Source organism: Nerophis ophidion, linkage group LG21 (genome assembly GCF_033978795.1).
Source record: "Nerophis ophidion isolate RoL-2023_Sa linkage group LG21, RoL_Noph_v1.0, whole genome shotgun sequence".
Taxonomy (NCBI): Eukaryota; Metazoa; Chordata; class Actinopteri; order Syngnathiformes; family Syngnathidae; genus Nerophis; species Nerophis ophidion.
The window spans coordinates 8,812,109-8,832,410 of record NC_084631.1 but is presented as its reverse complement, the minus strand read 5'-3'; the positions used below and the strand labels follow the sequence as shown (position 1 = coordinate 8,832,410).

Below are 20,302 nucleotides of genomic sequence, written 5' to 3'. Positions count from 1 at the left end.
TTTCAGCAAAAATATGGCAATATCGCGAAATGATCAAGTATGACACATAGAATGGACCTGCTATCCCCGTTTAAATAAGAACATCTCATTTAAGTAGGCCTTTAAGTCTCCAGTCTTGTTACCGTGGCGACTGATCCTTTGATCCTGTGTGGTCAGATTAGCGTGGGTCTCACAGGAACGGCGTGGACGCGTTCGCCATGTCGCCTCGTCTCCGCTGTCTGCTCTTCTACTTCCTGCTGCTGGGCCCGGCGGCGGCCCGGGTCCGACACCCACTTCCTGTCCTGTGGATGAGGCCCGCGGGTCAGGGGGGCGGGGTCAACGGCACCGTCCAGCAGGCCCTGCGGGACCTGAAGAAGCAAGCCCCGCCTCTGGGAAACTACGAGCTTCAACTCCACGCCGTGGACTCGCAGGTTGGTTCCGATGATGCATGACGGGGAGATGTCGGCCAACGCTAAGTAAACACGCGCCATCTGCTGTTGTCGTCGTGCAGTGTGACGCGTCGGCCGACCTCAAAGCTTTGTTCGATGCCATGTGGGCGGGGCCTGAGTATCGCTTGCTGTTTGGAGGGGCGTGTCCTGCTGTCACACCGCTATTGGCTCGTGCTCTGCCGGCGCTCAGGATGGTGCAGGTACCGACGCAAACGGAACCGCTATGACGTCATCGTGTCTCACTTCCTCCTCGAAACCCACCCCCCCAACACACACACACACACACACACACACACACACACACACACACACACACACACACACACACACACAGGTAACTTTTTCAGCACCCGGAAGGAAGTGGTACAGGAACACATTCAGCACGGCGCCGTCTCGCCGGGCGGTCAATCGGGCCGCCGTCAAGCTTCTGCAGCGCTACAGGTGGACGCGTGTCGGCATCATCGCGCAGGAAGCGTCCTCGGAGGTGAGTGACCATTTTTTGCTGCCCTCCTTCATGGCCCCGTGACCTTTGACCTGAGCGCCTCCAGTGGGGCAAAAAAGTATTTAGTCAGCCACCGATTGTGCAAGTTCTCCCACTTAAAATGATAACGGAGGTCTGTAATTTTCATCATAGGTACACTTCAACTGTGAGAGACAGAATGTGAAAAAAAAATCTTGGAATTTTAAAGAATTTATTTGTAAATGATGGTGGAAAATAAGTATTTGGTCAACCATTCAAAGCTCTCACTGATGGAAGGAGGTTTTGGCTCCAAATCTCACGATACATGGCCCCATTCATTCTTTCCTTAACACGGATCAGTCCTCCTGTCCCCTTAGCAGAAAAACAGCCCCAAAGCATGATGTTTCCACCCTCATGCTTCACAGTAGGTGTGGTGTTCTTGGGATGCAACTCAGTATTCTTCTTCCTCCAAACACGACAAGTTGAGTTTATACCAAAAAGTTCTATTTGACATTCTCCCAATCCTCTGTTGTATCATCCATGTATCCATTTTGGTATAAACTCAACTTGTGTTTGGAGGAAGAAGAATACGGAGTTAAAAGCGTTACTAAAATGGCCTTCTTTCATCTCCGTAATATCACTAAAATTCGCTCCATTTTGTCCACTAAAGACGCAGAGATCATTATCCATGCGTTTGTTACGTCTCGTCTCGACTACTGTAACGTATTATTTTCGGGTCTCCCCATGTCTAGCATTAAAAGATTACAGTTGGTACAAAATGCGGCTGCTAGACTTTTGACAAGAACAAGAAAGTTTGATCACATTACGCCTGTACTGGCTCACCTGCACTGGCTTCCTGTGCACTTAAGATGTGACTTTAAGGTTTTACTACTTACGTATAAAATACTACACGGTCTAGCTCCATCCTATCTTGCCGATTGTATTGTACCATATGTACCGGCAAGAAATCTGCGTTCAAAAGACTCCGGCTTATTAGTGATTCCTAAAGCCCAATAAAAGTCTGCGGGCTATAGAGCGTTTTCATTTCGGGCTCCAGTACTCTGGAATGCCCTCCCGGTAACAGTTCGAGATGCTACCTCAGTAGAAACATTTAAGTCTCACCTTAAAACTCATTTGTATACTCTAGCCTTTAAATAGACCTCCTTTTTAGACCAGTTGATCTGCCGCTTCTTTTCTTTTTCTCCTATGTCCCCCCCCTCCCTTGTGGAGGTGGTCCGGTCCGATGACCATGGATAAAGTACTGGCCGTTCAGAGTCGGGACCCAGGATGGACCGCTCGTCCAGAGTCGGGACCCAGGATGGACCGCTCGCCTGTGTGTTGGTTGGGGACATCTCTACGCTGCTGATCCGACTCCGCTTGGGATGGTTTCCTGTGGACGGGACTCTCGCTGCTGTCTTGGATCCGCTTTGAACTGAACTCTCGCGGTTGTGTTGGAGCCACTATGGATTAAACTTTCACAGTATCATGTTATACCCGCTCGACATCCATTGTTTTCTGTCCACGGAGGGGGGGGGTCCTCTCCAAGGTTTTCATAGTCATCATTGTCACTGGGGTTCCACTGGGTGTGAGTTTTCCTTGCCCTTATGTGGGTTCTTCCGAGGATGTCGTAGTCGTAGTGGTTTGTACAGTCCTTTGAGACTTTTGTGATTTAGGGCTATATAAATAAACATTGATTGATTGATTGAGTTTCATTCCAAGAACACCACACCTACTGTTAAGCATGGGGGTGGAAACATCATGCTTTGGGGCTGTTTTTCTGCTAAGGGGACAGGAGGATTGATCCGTGTTAAGGAAAGAATGAATGGGGCCATGTATCGTGAGATTTTGAGCCAAAACCTCCTTCCATCAGTGAGAGCTTTGAATGGTTGACCAAATACTTATTTTCCACGATAATTTACAAATAAATTCTTTAAAATTCCTACAATGTGAATTCCTGGATTCTTTTTTCACATTCTGTCTCTCACAGTTGAAGTGTACCTATGATGAAAATTACAGACCTCTGTCATCATTTTAAGTGGGAGAACTTGCACAATCGGTGGCTGACTAAATACTTTTTTGCCCCACTGTATATCGTCCAGATGGCGGAGGATCTGAGCAGACAGCTGATGAAGGCCCGCCTTGAGCTGGTTTCCATGGCGACGCTCCACCACAATGCCTGCACCGGCTTGATGGACATGAAGGTGCGCCCTTGTTCTGATTGTGTCTGATATGTGACATCACGCTGCATCATGTGACATGGAAGTGACATCACGCTGCATCATGTGACATGGAAGTGACATCACGCTGCATCATGTGACATGGACGTGACATCACGCTGCATCATGTGACATGATGAGACGTCACGCTGCATCATGTGACGTCACGCTGCATCATGTGACATCGTGCTTCCTCACACTCCAACAGGAACGCGACGTGCACGTCTTCATCGTCCTCGCGCCTTCTGATGAAGACTCTGTCTCTCAGGTTTTCTGCTGTGTAAGTTGACTTCATGTGTTCATTACGTGTTTATATCCTGCGCGTCATGCGTTCATTACGTATCAATTGGATGCACACCATGTGTTCGTGACGTATTATTAGCACGTACATCGTGTGTTCAATGCGTATTTATATCATGCACATCATGTGTTCATTGTGTGTTTATATCCTGTACATCATGTGTTCATTGTGTGTTTATATCCTGTACATCATGTGTTCATTATGTATTATAAGCATGTACACCATGTGTTCATTATGTATTATAAGTATGTAAATTGTGTGTTCAATACATATTTCTATCATATACATCATGTGTTCATTACATGTTTGTACCCTGTGCATCATGTGTTCATTATGTATTATTAGCTCAGACATTGTGTTCATTACTTATGTATATAAAGTACATCATGTGTTCATTACATGTTTACATCCTGTACATCTAATGTTCATTATCATTAGCATGTACATCATGTGTTCATTATGTATTATTAGTATGTACACCATGTGTTCATTACGTATTAGTAGCTCAGACATTGTGTGTTCATTACTTATGTATATAAAGTACATCATGTGTTCATTACTTATGTATATAAAGTACATCATGTGTTCATTACATGTTTGTACCCTGTGCATCATGTGTTCATTATGTATTATTAGTATGTACACTATGTGTTCATTACATATTATTAGCACATACATCGTGTGTTCAATACGTACTTATATCATGCACATCATGTGTTTATATCCTGTACATCATGTGTTCATTATGTATTATAAGCATGTACACCATGTGTTCATTATCTATTATAAGTATGTAAATTGTGTGTTCAATACATATTTATATCATATACATCATGTGTTCATTACATGTCTGTACCCTGTGCATCATGTGTTCATTATGTATTATTAGTATGTACACCATGTGTTCATTACCTATTATTAGCTCAGACATTGTGTGTTCATTACTTATGTATATAAAGTACATCATGTGTTCATTACATGTTTACATCCTGTATATCTAATGTTCATTAAGTATTATTAGCATGTACATCATGTGTTCATTATGTATTATTAGTATGTACACCATGTGTTCATTACATATTATTAGCACATACATCGTGTGTTCAATACGTACTTATATCATGCACATCATGTGTTTATATCCTGTACATCATGTGTTCATTATGTATTATAAGCATGTACACCATGTGTTCATTATGTATTATAAGTATGTAAATTGTGTGTTCATTACATGTTTGTACCCTGTGCATCATGTGTTCATTACATGTTTGTACCCTGTGCATCATGTGTTCATTATGTATTATTAGTATGCACACCATGTGTTCATTATGTATTATTAGTATGTGCATCATGTGTTCATTATGTATCATTAGTATGTACACCATGTGTTCATTACGTATTATCAGCACAGACAGTGTGTTCATTACTTATGTATGTAAAGTACATCATGTGTTCATTACATGTTTACATCCTGTACATCTAATGTTCATTAAGTATTATTAGCATGTACATCATGTGTTCATTATGTATTATTAGTATGTACACCATGTGTTCATTACGTATTACTAGCACAGACATTGTGTTCATTACTTATGTATATAAAGTACATCATGTGTTCATTACATGTTTTCATCCTGTACATCTAATGTTCATTAAGTATTATTAGCATGTACATCATGTGTTCATTATGTATTATTAGTATGTACACCATGTGTTCATTACGTATTATTAGCTCAGACATTGTGTGTTCATTACTTATGTATATAAAGTACATCATGTGTTCATTACATGTTTTCATCCTGTACATCTAATGTTCATTAAGTATTATTAGCATGTACATCATGTGTTCATTACGTATTAGTGCGTACATCGTGTGTTCATTACATATTTGTTTCATGTACGTCATGTGTTCATTATGTGTTTACATCCCGTACATCATGTGTTCATTATGTATTAGTAGAATGTACACCATGTGTTCATTAGTTGTTTATAGCTTTACATTATGTGTTCATTACCTGTTTACAGTTTGTTCATGTGTTCATTGACTTTATAGCATGTACACTATGTGTTCATTACATGTTTGTAGCATGTACATCATGTTTTCATTACATGTTAATATCCTGTACATTATGTGCTAATTACATTTTAGCATGAACACTGTGTGTTCATTACCTGTTTACAGTATGTTCATGTGTGCATTACATGTTTGTAGCATGTGCATCATGTGTTCATTACGTGTTAATATCCTGTACATCATGTGCTCATTACATATTATCATGTACACCGTGTGTTTATTAACCGTTTATATTATGTTCATGTGTTCATTGACTTTATAGCATGTACACTATGTGTTCATTACATTTTTGTAGCATGTACATCATGTGTTCATTACGTTTTTATATCCTGCACATCATGTGTTCATTACATTTTAGCATGAACACCATGTGTTTATTACTTGTTTGCAGTATGTTCATGTGTGCATTACATGTTTGTAGCATGTACATCATGTGTTCATTATGTGTTGATATCCTGTATATCATGTGCTCATTCATATTAGCATGTACACCGTGTGTTCATTACCCGTTTATAGTATGTTCATCATGTGTTCACAACATGCACATCTTGTGTTCATACTATGTCCTGTGTTTGAAACATGTACATCATGTGTTCATTACATGTTTACACATACATCATGTGTTCATTATGTATTATTAGAATGTACACCATGTGTTCATTAGGTGTTTATAGGTTTTACATTATGTGTTCATTACCTGTTTAAAGTATGTTTGTGTTCATTGAGTTTATAGCATGTACACTGTTCACTACATGTTTGTAGCATGTAATCATGTGTTCATTAGGTGTTAATATCCTGTACATCATGTGCTCATTACATATTGGCATGTACACCGTGTGTTCATTACCCGTTTGTAATATGCTCATGTGTTCATTGAGTTTATAGCATGTACACTGTGTTCATTACGTTTGTAGCATGTAATCATGTGTTCATTACATGTTAATATCCTGTACATCATGTGCTCATTACATATTAGCATGTACACCGTGTGTTCATTACCTATTTATAGAATGTTCATCATGTGTTCACAACATGCACATCTTGTGTTCATCATGTGTTCATAGTATGTCCTGTGTTTATAACATGTACATGTGTTCATCATGTGTTTATAACATGCACATCACAGCGTGGCGCGGTTGGGAGAGCGGCTGTGCCAGCAACCTGAGGGTTCCTGGTTCAATCCCCAACACGTCCGTTGTGTCCTTGAGCAAGACACTTCACCCTCGCTCCTGATGGGTCCTGGTTAGCGCCTTGCATGGCAGCGTCCGCCCTCAGTGTTTAAATGTGTGTGTGAATGGGTGAATGTGGAAATTGTGTCAAAGTGCTTTGAGCTCCTTAAAAAAAAAGGTAGAAAAGCGCTGTACAAGTTGAACTCGTTAACCATTTACCATCATTAGGGACGGCATGGCGCAGTGGAAGAGTGGCCGTGCGCAAACCGAGGGTCCCTGGTTCAATTCCCACCTAGTACCAAAGTCGTCACGTCCGTTGTGTCCTGAGCAAGACACTTCACCCTTGCTCCTGATGGGTGCTGGTTGGCGCCTTGCATGGCAGCTCCCTCCATCAGTGTGTGAATGTGTGTGTGAATGGGTAAATGTGGAAGTAGTGTCAAAGCGCTTTGAGTACCTTGAAGGTAGAAAAGCGCTAAACAAGTACAACCCATTTATCATTAATCATGTGTTCATCACATTTTCAGGCCTCCAGACTGAAGCTGTCAGCTTCAGGACATCAGTGGGTTGTCGTAGGAGGAGGAGACCCAGGATGGAGGTCCGGGTCGCGGGTGTCAGTCTGCACGTGGAATGAGGTGATGGCGGTGGCAGACGGCGCCATCTGGCTGCAGATGACAGGTGTTGTGGACACACCAAGACTTCCTGGAAGGGTGCGTCTTGAGTCTTTTTTTTCCCCTGGCGTTTGTTCCCGTGTGACGGTGACATGTCCGCAGACACCCCAAGAGGTACTCCACCTCCAGCAGAGGGCAAAGGTCAACCCACTCCACGCCTTCGCCTACGACGCCGTGTGGGTGGCGGCCCTCGCTCTGAGCGAGGCGACGGAGGCGGTGAAGCGGCGAGAGAAACACGCCAGCGTCGGCGAGGAGGAAGTGATGAGGGCGCTACACGACGCCGTCAAGCGTATCCGCTTCGATGGCGTGACGGTCAGTGCACTATTCACCGCCGCCAGGAGGCGGGGTCACCGTGGTGACATCATGTGTTTCTTAGGGTTCAGTTTCCTTCCGAGATGGCGACCGAGTGACGTCCATCACAGTCCTTCAGTCTCAAGGTGTGTGCAGGTGTGTGTGCACGTGCGCGTTGACGTGACCGCGTGTGTGCGCTCGCAGGCGAAGACCTCGTGATGGTGGGAGAGTTCCTCGGCGACGCGCAGCACCTGCAACTGGCTGAGCATCTCCTAAAGTTCAAAGGTCACGTGGTTTAGAAGCTGCCATGTTGCTCCTCGCCCTGACACCAAGCATGTTGTGCCCCGCCCACAGACCCCACTCCCATGCACGAGGAGCCACGTCACGCCAACGTCCTTCTCAGAATGGTGGCAGCGGTCGCCGTGGTAACCGCCGCTCTTTCTTTGACCGCCCTGTGCATCATCACCTTCAAGCGCCACGTGACCGCTACCCACGATGCACTGCTGCTGCTGGCCGTCCTTCTCTCCGCCTCCTCCGTCGTGGCCGCTTGCCCTCATGACAACTCTCTACCCCGATCCACGCTCAACCTTCTCTGCTCGGTTAGCACGGGCATTTTCGTTTTTAAAAGACCACACGCTACGTTACATGCTTAACAACTTACACACACGCACGCCCGCCCACACGCCCACCCACACACCCGCACGCACGACCACACGCCCGCACGCACGCCCACACACCCGCCCGCACGGACGACCACACGCTCGCACGCACGCCCACACACCCGCCCGCACGCACGACCACACACACGACCACACACCCGCACGCACGACCACACGCCCGCACGCACGCCCACACACCCGCCCGCACGGACGACCACACGCTCGCACGCACGACCACACACACGACCACACACCCGCACGCACGACCACACGCCCGCACGCACGCCCACACACCCGCCCGCACGGACGACCACACGCCCGCACGCACGCCCACACAGCCGCCCGCACGGACGACCACACGCCCGCCCGCACGCACGACCACACACAAGACCACACGCCCGCACGCACGCCCACACACCCTCCCGCACGGACGACCACACGCACGCCCACACAACCGCCCGCCCGCACGACCACACGCACGCCCACACAACCGCCCGCCCGCACGACCACACCCACGACCGCACGCACGCCCACACACCCGCCCGCACGCACAACCACACGCCCGCACGCACGCCCGCACGCACGCCCGCACGCACGACCACACGCCCGCACGCACGCCCACACGCACGGCCACAAACCCGCCCGCACGCAAGCCCACACGCACGACCACACACACGACCACACGCCCGCACGGACGACCACACGCACACCCACTAACCCGCCCGCACGGAAGACCACAAGCCCGCACGCACGCCCACACACCCGCCCGCCCGCACAACCACACGCCCGCACGCACGACCACACGCACACCCACGACCGCACGCACGCCCACACCCGCCCGCACGCACAACCACACGCCCGCACGCACGACCACACGCCCACACGCACGCCCACAAACCCGCCCGCCCGCACGCCCACACGCACGACCACACACATGACCACACGCCCGCACGGACGACCACACGCACACCCACGAACCCGCCCGCACGGAAGACCGCACGCACGCCCACACACCCGCCCGCACGGACGACCACACGCCCGCACGCACGGCCACACACACGACCACACGCCCGCCCGCACGCACGCCCACACACCCGCCCGCACGGACGACCACACGCCCGCCCGCACGCACGACCACACACACGACCACACGCCCACACACCCTCCCGCACGGACGCCCACACACCCGCCCGCACGGACGACCACACGCCCGCCCGCACGCACGACCACACACACGACCACACGCCCACACACCCTCCCGCACGGACGCCCACACACCCGCCCGCACGCACAACCACACGCCCGCACGCACAACCACACGCCCGCATGCACAACCACACACACGCCCACACACCCGCACGCACACCCACACACCCGCACGCACGCACGGACGACCACACGCCCGCCCGCACGCACGCCCACACACCCGCCCGCACGGACGACCACACGCCAGCCCGCACGCACGACCACACACACGACCACACGCCCACACACCCTCCCGCACGGACGACCGCCCGCACGCCCACACACCCGCCCGCACGCACAACCACACGCCCGCACGCACAACCACACGCCCGCACGCACAACCACACACCCGCATGCACAACCACACACACGCCCACACACCCGCACGCACACCCACACACCCTCACGCACGGACGACCACACGCCCGCCCGCACGCACGCCCACACACCCGCCCGCACGGACGACCACACGCCAGCCCGCACGCACGACCACACACACGACCACACGCCCACACACCCTCCCGCACGGACGACCGCCCGCACGCCCACACACCCGCCCGCACGCACAACCACACGCCCGCACGCACAACCACACGCCCGCACGCACGACCACACACACGCCCACACACCCGCACGCACGCCCACACACCCGCCCGCACGGACGACCACACGCCCGCACGCACGACCGCACACACGCCCACACACCCGCCCGCACGCACGCACGCACGCACGCACGCACGACCACACGCCCGCACGCACGCCCACACACCCGCCCGCACGGACGACCACACGCCCGCCCGCCCGCCCGCACGCACGCACGACCACATGCACGCCTACACACCCGCCCGCACGCACGCACGCACGCACGCACGCACGCACACACACATTAGGTGTGGTGAAATGATTCTCTGCATTTGACCCATCACCCTTGATCACGCCCTGAGAGGTGAGGGGAGCAGTGAGAGGCAGCATTGGCCACGCCCGGGAATCATGTATGCGCGTTCACACGACATACTACACACGTTACATGTTATGCATGCTATGTGTTACATACAATACACCGTACACGCTACAGGTCACATACAGTGGGGCAAAAAAGTATTTAGTCAGCCAGCGATTGTGCAAGTTCTCCCACTTAAAATGATGATGGAGGTCTGTCATTTTCATCATAGGTACACTTCAACTGTGAGAGAGAGAATGTGAAAAAAATATCCAGGAATTCACATTGTAGGAATTTTAAACAATTTATTTGTAAATTATAGTGGAAAATAAGTATTTGGTCACTTCAAACAAGGAAGATCTGTATTAATGGAACCTGTTTGAACTCGTTATCTGTATAAAAGACACCTGTCCACAGCCTCAAACAGTCAGACTCCAAACTCCACTAGTGCCAAATCCAAAGAGCTGTCGAAGGACACCAGGAAAAGAATTGTAGACCTGCACCAGACTGGGAAGAGTGAATCTACAATAGGCAAGCAGCTTGGTGTGAAAAAATCAACTGTGGGAGCAATTATCAGAAAATGGAAGACATACAAGACCACTGATAATCTCCCTCCATCTGGGGCTCCACGCAAGATCTCTCCCGTCCAAAGGAAAAACCCAGTAACTAAATTTTGGTCAAAACTGAGCTGATAATAATTTCGGAGTTCCTAGGTGATATGCTTTACATTAGTGCATGCGATATTGTAATTTGTTCCGTAAGTAAGCTGTTACGCGCATGGCAGGACCTAGCTACTGCCACATAACCGCGTAGATACAACAGAAAAACCTAGTATCTCAAGGGACCAATCGGAGCTTCTTTGTCAGTCGCCTTATTGTCTTTAATGAGACATTTGCAGGAATGGGGGCCGACGGTCAACCTGATTCTGTGATATTATGGCACGAGGGGATATTAGGAAGATTGGCCCAGGACGTTGCAAGCACCTTCATTAAATGTATTGGTCTTGGTTCTTCCCCTTGCATACTCTTTTGGGCAGATAACTGTGGAGGTCAAAATAAAAACTGGACGCTGTACACGGCTCTTGCCCAATGTGCAAACGCAGAATGGGGCCCACCCGAGATTGTGATAAAATATCTGGAGAAAGGGCACACGTTCATGAGAGCAGATTCAATCCATGGCTCAATCGGCAAGAAAATGAAAGCTCAAGAAAACATCTGTACGTTTGTTGACTTTGTAGATCTTTGTAAGACAGCATCAAGATAGATTGGTTTTCCTTTGTTTTCGCAAAATCAGCTAGAAGTGAGTTACTAGGTTTTGCCTTTGGACGGGAGATGTCATCCCATGGGGTCAAAATCATCATGAGAACGGTGAGCAAAAATCCCAGAACCACACGGGGGGACCTGGTGAATTACCTGCAGAGAGCTGGGACCAAAGTAACAAAGGTTACCATCAGTAACACACTACGCCGACATGGAATCAAATCCTGCAGCGCCAGATGTGTCCCCCTGCTTAAGCCAGTGCATGTCCAGGACCGTCTGAAGCTTGCCAGAGAGCACATAGATGATACAGCAGAGGATTGGGAGAATGTCATGTGGTCAGATTAAACCAAAATAGACATTTTTGGTTTAAACTCAACTCGTCATGTTTGGAGGAAGAAGAATACTGAGTTGCATCCCAAGAACACCGTACCTACTGTGAAGCATGAGGGTGGAAACATAATGCTTTGGGGCTGTTTTTCTGCTAAGGGGACAGGACGACTGATCCGTGTTAAGGAAAGAATGAATGGGGCCATGTATCGTGAGATTTTGAGCCAAAACCTCCTTCCATCAGTGAGAGCTTTGAAGATGAAACGTGGCTGGGTCTTCCAGCATGACAATGATCCCAAACACACTGGCAACAAAGGAGTGGCTCTGTAAGAAGCATTTGAAAGTACTGGAGTGGCCTAGCCAGTCTCCAGACCTCAACCCCCATAGAAAATTTGTGGAAGGAGTTGAAAGTCCGTGTTGCTCGGCGACAGCCTCAAAACATCACTGCTCTCGAGAAGATCTGCATAGAAGAATGGGCCAAAACACCAGCTACTGTGTGTGCAAACCTGGTAAAGACCTATAGTGATCGTTTGACCTATGTTATTTCCAACAAAGGTTATATTACAAAGTATTGAGTTGAATTTTTGTTATTGACCAAATACTTATTTTCCACCATAATTTACAAATAAATTATTTAAAATTCCTACAATGTGTTTTTTTCCACATTGTCTCTCACAGTTGAAGTGTACCTATGATGAAAATTACAGACCTCTGTCATCATTTTAAGTGGGAGAACTTGCACAATCGGTGGCTGACTAAATATTTTTTCCCCCCACTTTACAATACGCCGTACACGCTACGTACATCGTGCACGCTACGTGTTACGTACAATGCACTAACTACATGTTACATTTTGTACACCTTATGCTACTCACCTTAAACACTACATGTAACATGACACACTACACGTTACATGCTATACACATCACACTACATGTTACATTACACATGCTATAAACCTTGCAAACTACATGCTATATACCTAACACTACATGTTACATACTATACACGACAAACTACATTATGCGCAGTACACAAAACAAACATGTAACATGCTAGACACCTTACATTTAAATGAAGTGCACACGACGCTCTACGTGCTACATGCCGTACACGTGATAAACTTCATGGTACATGCAGTACACATGAAACTACATGTTACATGCTATACATATAAAACACTGTTACAGGCTATACACATTACGTGCTACAGATCTGACACATCACTTGTTACACACGTGACCCACTACATGTTTCATGCCATACCCATGTGATGTTACACGTTACACACGTGACAGTATATGGTACATAATATAAACGTGACAGTACGTTACATGCTGTTCACATGAAACACTGTTATGTGCTATATACACATTACATGCTACACACGTGACACAATACACCTTACATGCTACACACGTGACACTCTACACGTTTCTTGCCATACGCACATGACACAGGACTTGTTACACGCTACACACACTACATGTTACACATGACACAGTACATCTTACACACACGTTACACGGTATACATGAGACAGTACATGTTACACACACACTACAAGACAGTACATGTTAGATGCTACACACATCTTACACACACTACATGTTACACAAGACACGAGACACAGTACATGTTACTAGCTACACACGTGACAGTACATGTTACACACACACACACTACAAGACAGTACATGTTACATGCTAAACACGTGACACTCTATGTTTCAAGCCATACGCACGTGACACAGGACTTGTTACACGCTATACACACGTGACGCAGTACATGTTACACACACTGAATGTTACACATGACACAGTACATCTTACACACACTACATGTTACACGGTACACATGAGACACAGTACATGTTACACACACTACAAGACAGTACATGTTAGATGCTACACACTACATCTTACACACACTACATGTTACACAGGACACATGAGACAGTACATGTTACAAACTACACACGTGACAGTACATGTTATACACACACACACACTACAAGACAGTACATGTTACATGCTTCACACGTGACACTACACGTTTCATGCCATACGCACATGACACAGGATTGTTACACGCTATACACACGTGACGCAGTACATGTTACACACACTACATGTTAACACATGACAGTACATCTTACACACACTACATGTTACACGGTACACGAGACAGTACATGTTACACACACACAATACAGTACATGTTACACGCTACACACTACACAGTACATGTTAAATGTTACACACTACATGTTACACATGACACAGTACATCTTACACACACTACATGTTACACAGGACACATGTTACAAGCTACACAGTACATGTTAAATGCTACACACTACATGTTACACATGACACAGTACATCTTACACACACATGTTACACAGGACACATGAGACACAGTACATGTTACAAGCTACACACGTGACACAGTACATGTTACACACACACAAGACAGTACATGTTACATGCTACACACTATGTGTAACATGCTAAACACATGACACACTACATGTAACACACTATACACGACACTACATGTAACACGATATCCACGAGACAGTACATGTTACCCACTACACACGTGACACGCTACGAGTACATGTTACCCGCTACACACGACACGTTACAAGTACATGTTATCCACTACACACGTGACACGCTACAAGTACATGTTACCCACTACACACGTGACACGCTACAAGTACATGTTACCCACTACACACCATATACGCTAAAAGTACACGTTACCCGCTAGACACGTGACACGCTACAGGTACATGTTACCCACTACACACGTGACACGCTACAGGTACATGTTACCCCCTACACACGTGACACGCTACAAGTACATTTTACCCACTGCACACGTGACACGCTACAAGTACATGTTACCCACTACACACGTGACATGCTACATGTGACAAACGTTTCTATGACATCACAGGTCCGTTTATGGCTTTTGTCGTTGGGTCAAACTCTGGGCTTCTCTGCAGTCTTCACCCCAACATGGCGCCATTTCTCGCCAGGAGGTGTTGTGCTACCGCCGTGCTACGTGGCGTCCATTTTGGCTCTGCTGGACGTCTTTGTTTTGACCACCTGGCAAATAGTAGACCCTCTCAGGCGGGTGGTGATGCGGCCCAGGCCGCAGGTGAGACCAGTTCTAATACAAAAACTCTGAGGAGCCTAGGGAATCAGTGTTCTAGAAGGTTCTAGCGAGGTCAATCTTTGTGGGCTATTCAGGGTGACCCCGCCCCCCTGGACGTCGTCTCGTGGTCGCCCTCTGATGGCTGCAGCAGCAACAACATGGAGGAGTGGACCACCTTCATCTATGCTTACAAAGCAGCGCTGCTGGTAGGCGCACATGCCGCACAAAGCTAATTCCAGTGCTTTTATTTTGAAATGTGTGGCTGACTTCCAGGGTGTGGGATGTTTCGTGGCGTGGAACATCAGGAGGCGCAGCACGGGCTTGGCGTTCAGTATGTCGGCGGTGGCGGCGGTCAGCGTGGCGGGGGCCTGCGCTTGGCCGCTGCTCGCCCACAATCCTTCACTTCACTTCTGCGTGACCAGCGTTCTGGTCCTCGCCTGCGACCTCCTGGTCCTCGCCGTTATGTTCAGGGTCCGCATCGGCCAGCTGCACGGCGGAGGGGGCGGGGCCACAAAGGGAGGAGCTACAAGGGACGAGGCTGCAGAGGGGCTCAACCGACGGCTGAAACAGGAAAGGGCTGAGGTGAGGACAAAGATGGAGGCGGCGCAGGAAGTCCAACCTCTCATAGGTAATTGTCTTCACAGCTGGATGCTCGCATTGACACACTCTGCCACGCTTTGGAGGCGGAGCTTGCTCAGAGCGCCACAGGCAGTAGCGGCTGTTCGCCACTTAAATCCTGCGTCCGTGACGACAGTGTCCCGGCGGCGGAGGCCGGGTCAGAGGTCATGGAGAATCCAGCCGACGTCAACGCTCCTGACCTGTGAGTTCACTTCCTGTCACGTGTCGGCGGCCCCAATGCATCATCTTGTCTTGTCTCCGTCAGCGTGCGGCGCCGTCTGTCCGTCCAGCTGCCCATCCTCCATCACTCCTACCTGCCTGTCATTGGCGGCGTCAGCGCCAGTAGCTCCGCCCACTTTGGAAGCAGGGACACGCTCAACGCCACTTCCGGGAAGCCGCAGGTCTGACGACATCTTTGTCTTGACTCGTTTCTTCTGATTTCAAGATGGATTATTCATCAACATGTAATTAAAAAAAACTCCTCCACTAGAGGGCGCTTTGAATGGTTGCTATGGTGGAAGTGAACCTAAGCCAGGGCCTGTCAAATAGTGGGGAGGGCCCTCATATGACACATATAGATTAAAGAAATTAACATTATCAGGGGGGGGCGTGAAACATTTCTACTCAACAAGGAAAAGTACCTTCCATATGAGGAGGTGTGAACAAGTTACGACATAAACCATGGTCCCAATTTGGAAAACCATTGCATCTAATAGAGAATGTCTCATTTGCTCCCCCTGGTGGTTAAATCTATCAAAATTAGGGGGGATTTTTCAAATTGAGTGTGCCGGTTTTTAAAGTGCTCCCAACATATCAATCAATTAAATCACGAGTGTCTCAAAGGGCTGTACAAGCCATAACGACGTCCTCTGCTCAGATCCCACATCAGGGCAAGAAAAAAACTCACCCCAATGGCTTGACAATGAGAAACCTTGGAGAGGACCGCAGATGTGGGGACGTCGAGTGGATCTAGCATAATATTGTGAGAGTCCAGTCCACAATGGATCTAACATAATAGTGTGAGAGTCCAGTCCATAGTGGATCTAACATAATGGTGTGAGAGTCCAGTCCATAGTGGATCTAACATAATGGTGTCAGAGTCCAGTCCATAGTGGATCTAACATGATGGTGTGAGAGTCCAGTCCATAGTGGATCTAACATGATGGTGTGAGAGTCCAGTCCATAGTGGATCTAACATGATGGTGTCAGAGTCCAGTCCATAGTGGATCTAACATGATGGTGTGAGAGTCCAGTCCATAGTGGATCTAACATAATGGTGTGAGAGTCCAGTCCATAGTGGATCTAAAATAATGGTGTGAGAGTCCAGTCCATAGTGGATCTAACATAATGGTGTGAGAGTCCAGTCCATAGTGGATCTAACATAATGGTGTGAGAGTCCAGTCCATAGTGGATCTAACATAATGGTGTGAGAGTCCAGTCCATAGTGGATCTAACATAATGGTGTGAGAGTCCAGTCCATAGTGGATCTAACATAATAGTGTGAGAGTCCAGTCCATAATGGATTTAACATAATAGTGTGACTCCAGTCCATAGAGGATCAAACATAATGGTGTGAGAGTCCAGTCCATAGTGGATCTAACATAATATTGTGAGAGTCCAGTCCATAGTGGATCTAACATAATAGTGTGAGAGTCCAGTCCATTGTGGATCTAACATAATAGTGTGAGAGTCCAGTCCATTGTGGATCTAACATAATAGTGTGAGAGTCCAGTCCATAGTGGATCTAACATAATAGTGTGAGAGTCCAGTCCATTGTGGATCTAACATAGTGTGAGAGTCCAGTCCATTGTGGATCTAACATAATAGTGTGAGAGTCCAGTCCATAGTGGATCTAACATAATATTGTGAGAGTCCAGTCCATAATGGATCCAAAATAATAGTGAGAGTCCAGTCCATAATGGATCTAACAAAATGGTGTGAGAGTCCAGTCCATCGTGGATCTAACATAATGGTGTGAGAGTCCAGTCCATAGTTGATCTAACATAATGGTGTGAGTCCAGTCCACAGTGGATCTAACATAATAATGTGAGAGTCCACTCCACAGTGGATCTAACATAATGGTGTGAGAGTCCAGTCCACAGTGGATCTAACATAATATTGTGAGAGTCCAGTCCATAATGGATCCAAAATAATAGTGAGAGTCCAGTCCATAATGGATCTAACAAAATGGTGTGAGAGTCCAGTCCATCGTGGATCTAACAAAATGGTGTGAGAGTCCAGTCCATTGTGGATCTAACATAATAGTGTGAGAGTCCAGTCCATAGTGGATCTAACATAATATTGTGAGAGTCCAGTCCATAATGGATCCAAAATAATAGTGAGAGTCCAGTCCATAATGGATCTAACATAATGGTGTGAGTCCAGTCCACAGTGGATCTAACATAATAGTGTGAGAGTCCAGTCCATAGTGGATCTAACATAATGGTGTGAGAGTCCAGTCCATAGAGGATCCAACATAATAGTGTGAGTCCAGTCCATGGTGGATCTAACACAATAGTGTGAGACTCCAGTTAGACTGTGTAGTATTTTATACGTAAGTAGTAAAACTTTAAAGTCACATCTTAAGTGCACAGGAAGCCAGTGCAGCTGAGCCAGTATAGACTAGACTCAGACTTCCTTTTTATTGTCATATAAATTTGAACTTTACAGTACAAATTAGAACACAATTCCGTCGCATTAGCTCTTGGTAGTGCAGGATAAAAAAAAGCAATAAGGTGCAGATATAAATAAATAGATTACTGTACAGATAAACACATTTCACTTTTTCATATGCATCCATGTTTATGGATGTATGTTATATTGTCTTTTTTATTCCAGCGAGTTAATACATTTTGGGGGGAGTTGAGGGGATGATTTAATTATGATGCGTTCAAGGCGTAATATGATCAAACTTTCTTGCTTTTTGTTGAAATAAGTGTGTGGAAAAATTTTAGGTGCTCCTCCTCTGACCAACATATGTAATAACAAGTGTTCTTGCATGTGCCCCCTTTGGGCAAAATTAATAAAAATAAATATATATACATAGAGACAAACTGTAACAACTTGAAATAAGTAATGAAGATTAAAAACAAATTACAAACCACAAATTCTAAACATTTTTCCAAATTAAAAGCAGTCTTTTTCTCACAATGTGTTGACTTTTTTCTTATAAAATTGATAAGTTTTTTATATTTGTTTCTGTAATATTGCAATGTTTTCTCGTAAAATTACTACTTTTAATGCAAAATGGTGACATTTGTCATATAAAATTCTGACTTTTATCAATATATTGCAGATTTTTTTTGTTGTTCTTGTAATATGGTGACATTTTTTAAGTAAAATCATGACTTTTGTCATAATTTTGCCAAGTAAAATTCCGATTATTATAATAATATTGCCAAAATGTTAGTTTTCTTAGAGAATGGTGACTTCTGTCGAGCAAAAGTACGACTCTTTTCATAAAATTGCCAGAATTTTAAGCTTTTCTTGTAAAATTCCAACTTTTATCATAATATTGCACAAATGTTCAGTTTTTCTTGTGAAATTCCAACTCATTTTTCACAACAAGCTTTTTTCTATTTGCATAGTAAGTATTAGGGCTGCGAATCTTTGGGTGTCCCACGATACGATTCAATATCGATTCTTGGGGTCATGATTCGATAATATATCGATTTTTTCGATCCGATTCTCGATTCAAAAGGATTCTGTATTCATTCAATACATAGGACTTCAGCAGGATCTACCCCAGTCTGCTGACATGCTAGCAGAGTAATAGATTTAAAAAAAAAAAAAAAAGGTTTTATAATTGTAAATAAAGGACAATGTTTTATCAACTGATTGCAATAATGAAAATTTTTTTTAACTATTAAACGAACCAAAAATATGACTTACTTTTTTCTTTGTGAAAATATTGGACACAGTGTGTTGTCAAGCTTATGAGATGCGATGCAAGTGTAAGCCACTGTGACATTATTGTTCTTTTTTTTTTAATTTTTATAAATGTCTAATGATAATGTCAATGAGGGATTTTTAATCACTGCTATGCTGAAATTATAACTAATATTGATACTGTTGTTGATAATATTCATTTTTGTTTCACTACTTTTGGTTTGTTCTGTGTCGTGTTTGTGTCTCCTCTCAATTGCTCGGTTTATTGCGTTCTGAGTGTTGCTGGGTCAGGTTTGGTTTTGGAATTGGATTGCATTGTTATGGTATTGATATGTAGTGGTTTGTTGGATTGATAAAAAAAAATTAAAAATTGATTTTTTAAAAATGAGAATCGATTCTGAATCGCACAACGTATTCGATTCGATTCTAAATTGATTTTCCCCCACACCCTTAGTATGTATACATTGTTAATGTTGTAAATACAAATCTTTATATATCTACAAAGGGTGGTCATAAAGAGGTAGGCACTTTTAGGGAGGTCTCAAGGAAGTAACAACTACAAGAATGTGTGTGTGTGTGTGTGTGTGTGTG

At 46.0% G+C, this 20,302-nt stretch overlaps 2 protein-coding genes across 3 annotated transcripts in view; one reads left to right on the top strand and one right to left on the bottom strand.

Moving 5' to 3' along the window:
* Positions 1-502, bottom strand: part of col6a4a (collagen, type VI, alpha 4a) — a 68,818-nt gene extending 68,316 nt beyond the window's left edge. Inside the window, exon 1 of the mRNA XM_061881773.1 lies at positions 123-502. The gene's annotated coding sequence lies outside the window, so the exon portion shown is untranslated. The remainder of the gene's footprint in view (positions 1-122) is intronic.
* Positions 160-20,153, top strand: LOC133539687 (gamma-aminobutyric acid type B receptor subunit 2-like). Of its 2 annotated transcripts, none has more exons than XM_061881781.1 (15): positions 160-410; positions 491-628; positions 763-912; positions 2,988-3,089; positions 3,313-3,384; positions 7,173-7,355; positions 7,419-7,628; positions 7,693-7,753; positions 7,812-7,892; positions 7,962-8,032; positions 15,005-15,208; positions 15,301-15,411; positions 15,479-15,787; positions 15,850-16,025; positions 16,089-20,153. In XM_061881781.1, the coding sequence occupies exons 1-15, from the start codon at positions 198-200 to the stop codon at positions 16,228-16,230; spliced, it is 2,223 nt and encodes a 740-aa protein (XP_061737765.1). In that variant the 5' UTR covers positions 160-197; the 3' UTR covers positions 16,231-20,153. The 2 variants fall into 2 exon arrangements, with proteins under 2 accessions (XP_061737765.1, XP_061737764.1); XM_061881780.1 differs by having other exon boundaries at positions 7,962-8,206.
* The last annotated feature ends 149 nt before the right edge of the window (positions 20,154-20,302 follow it).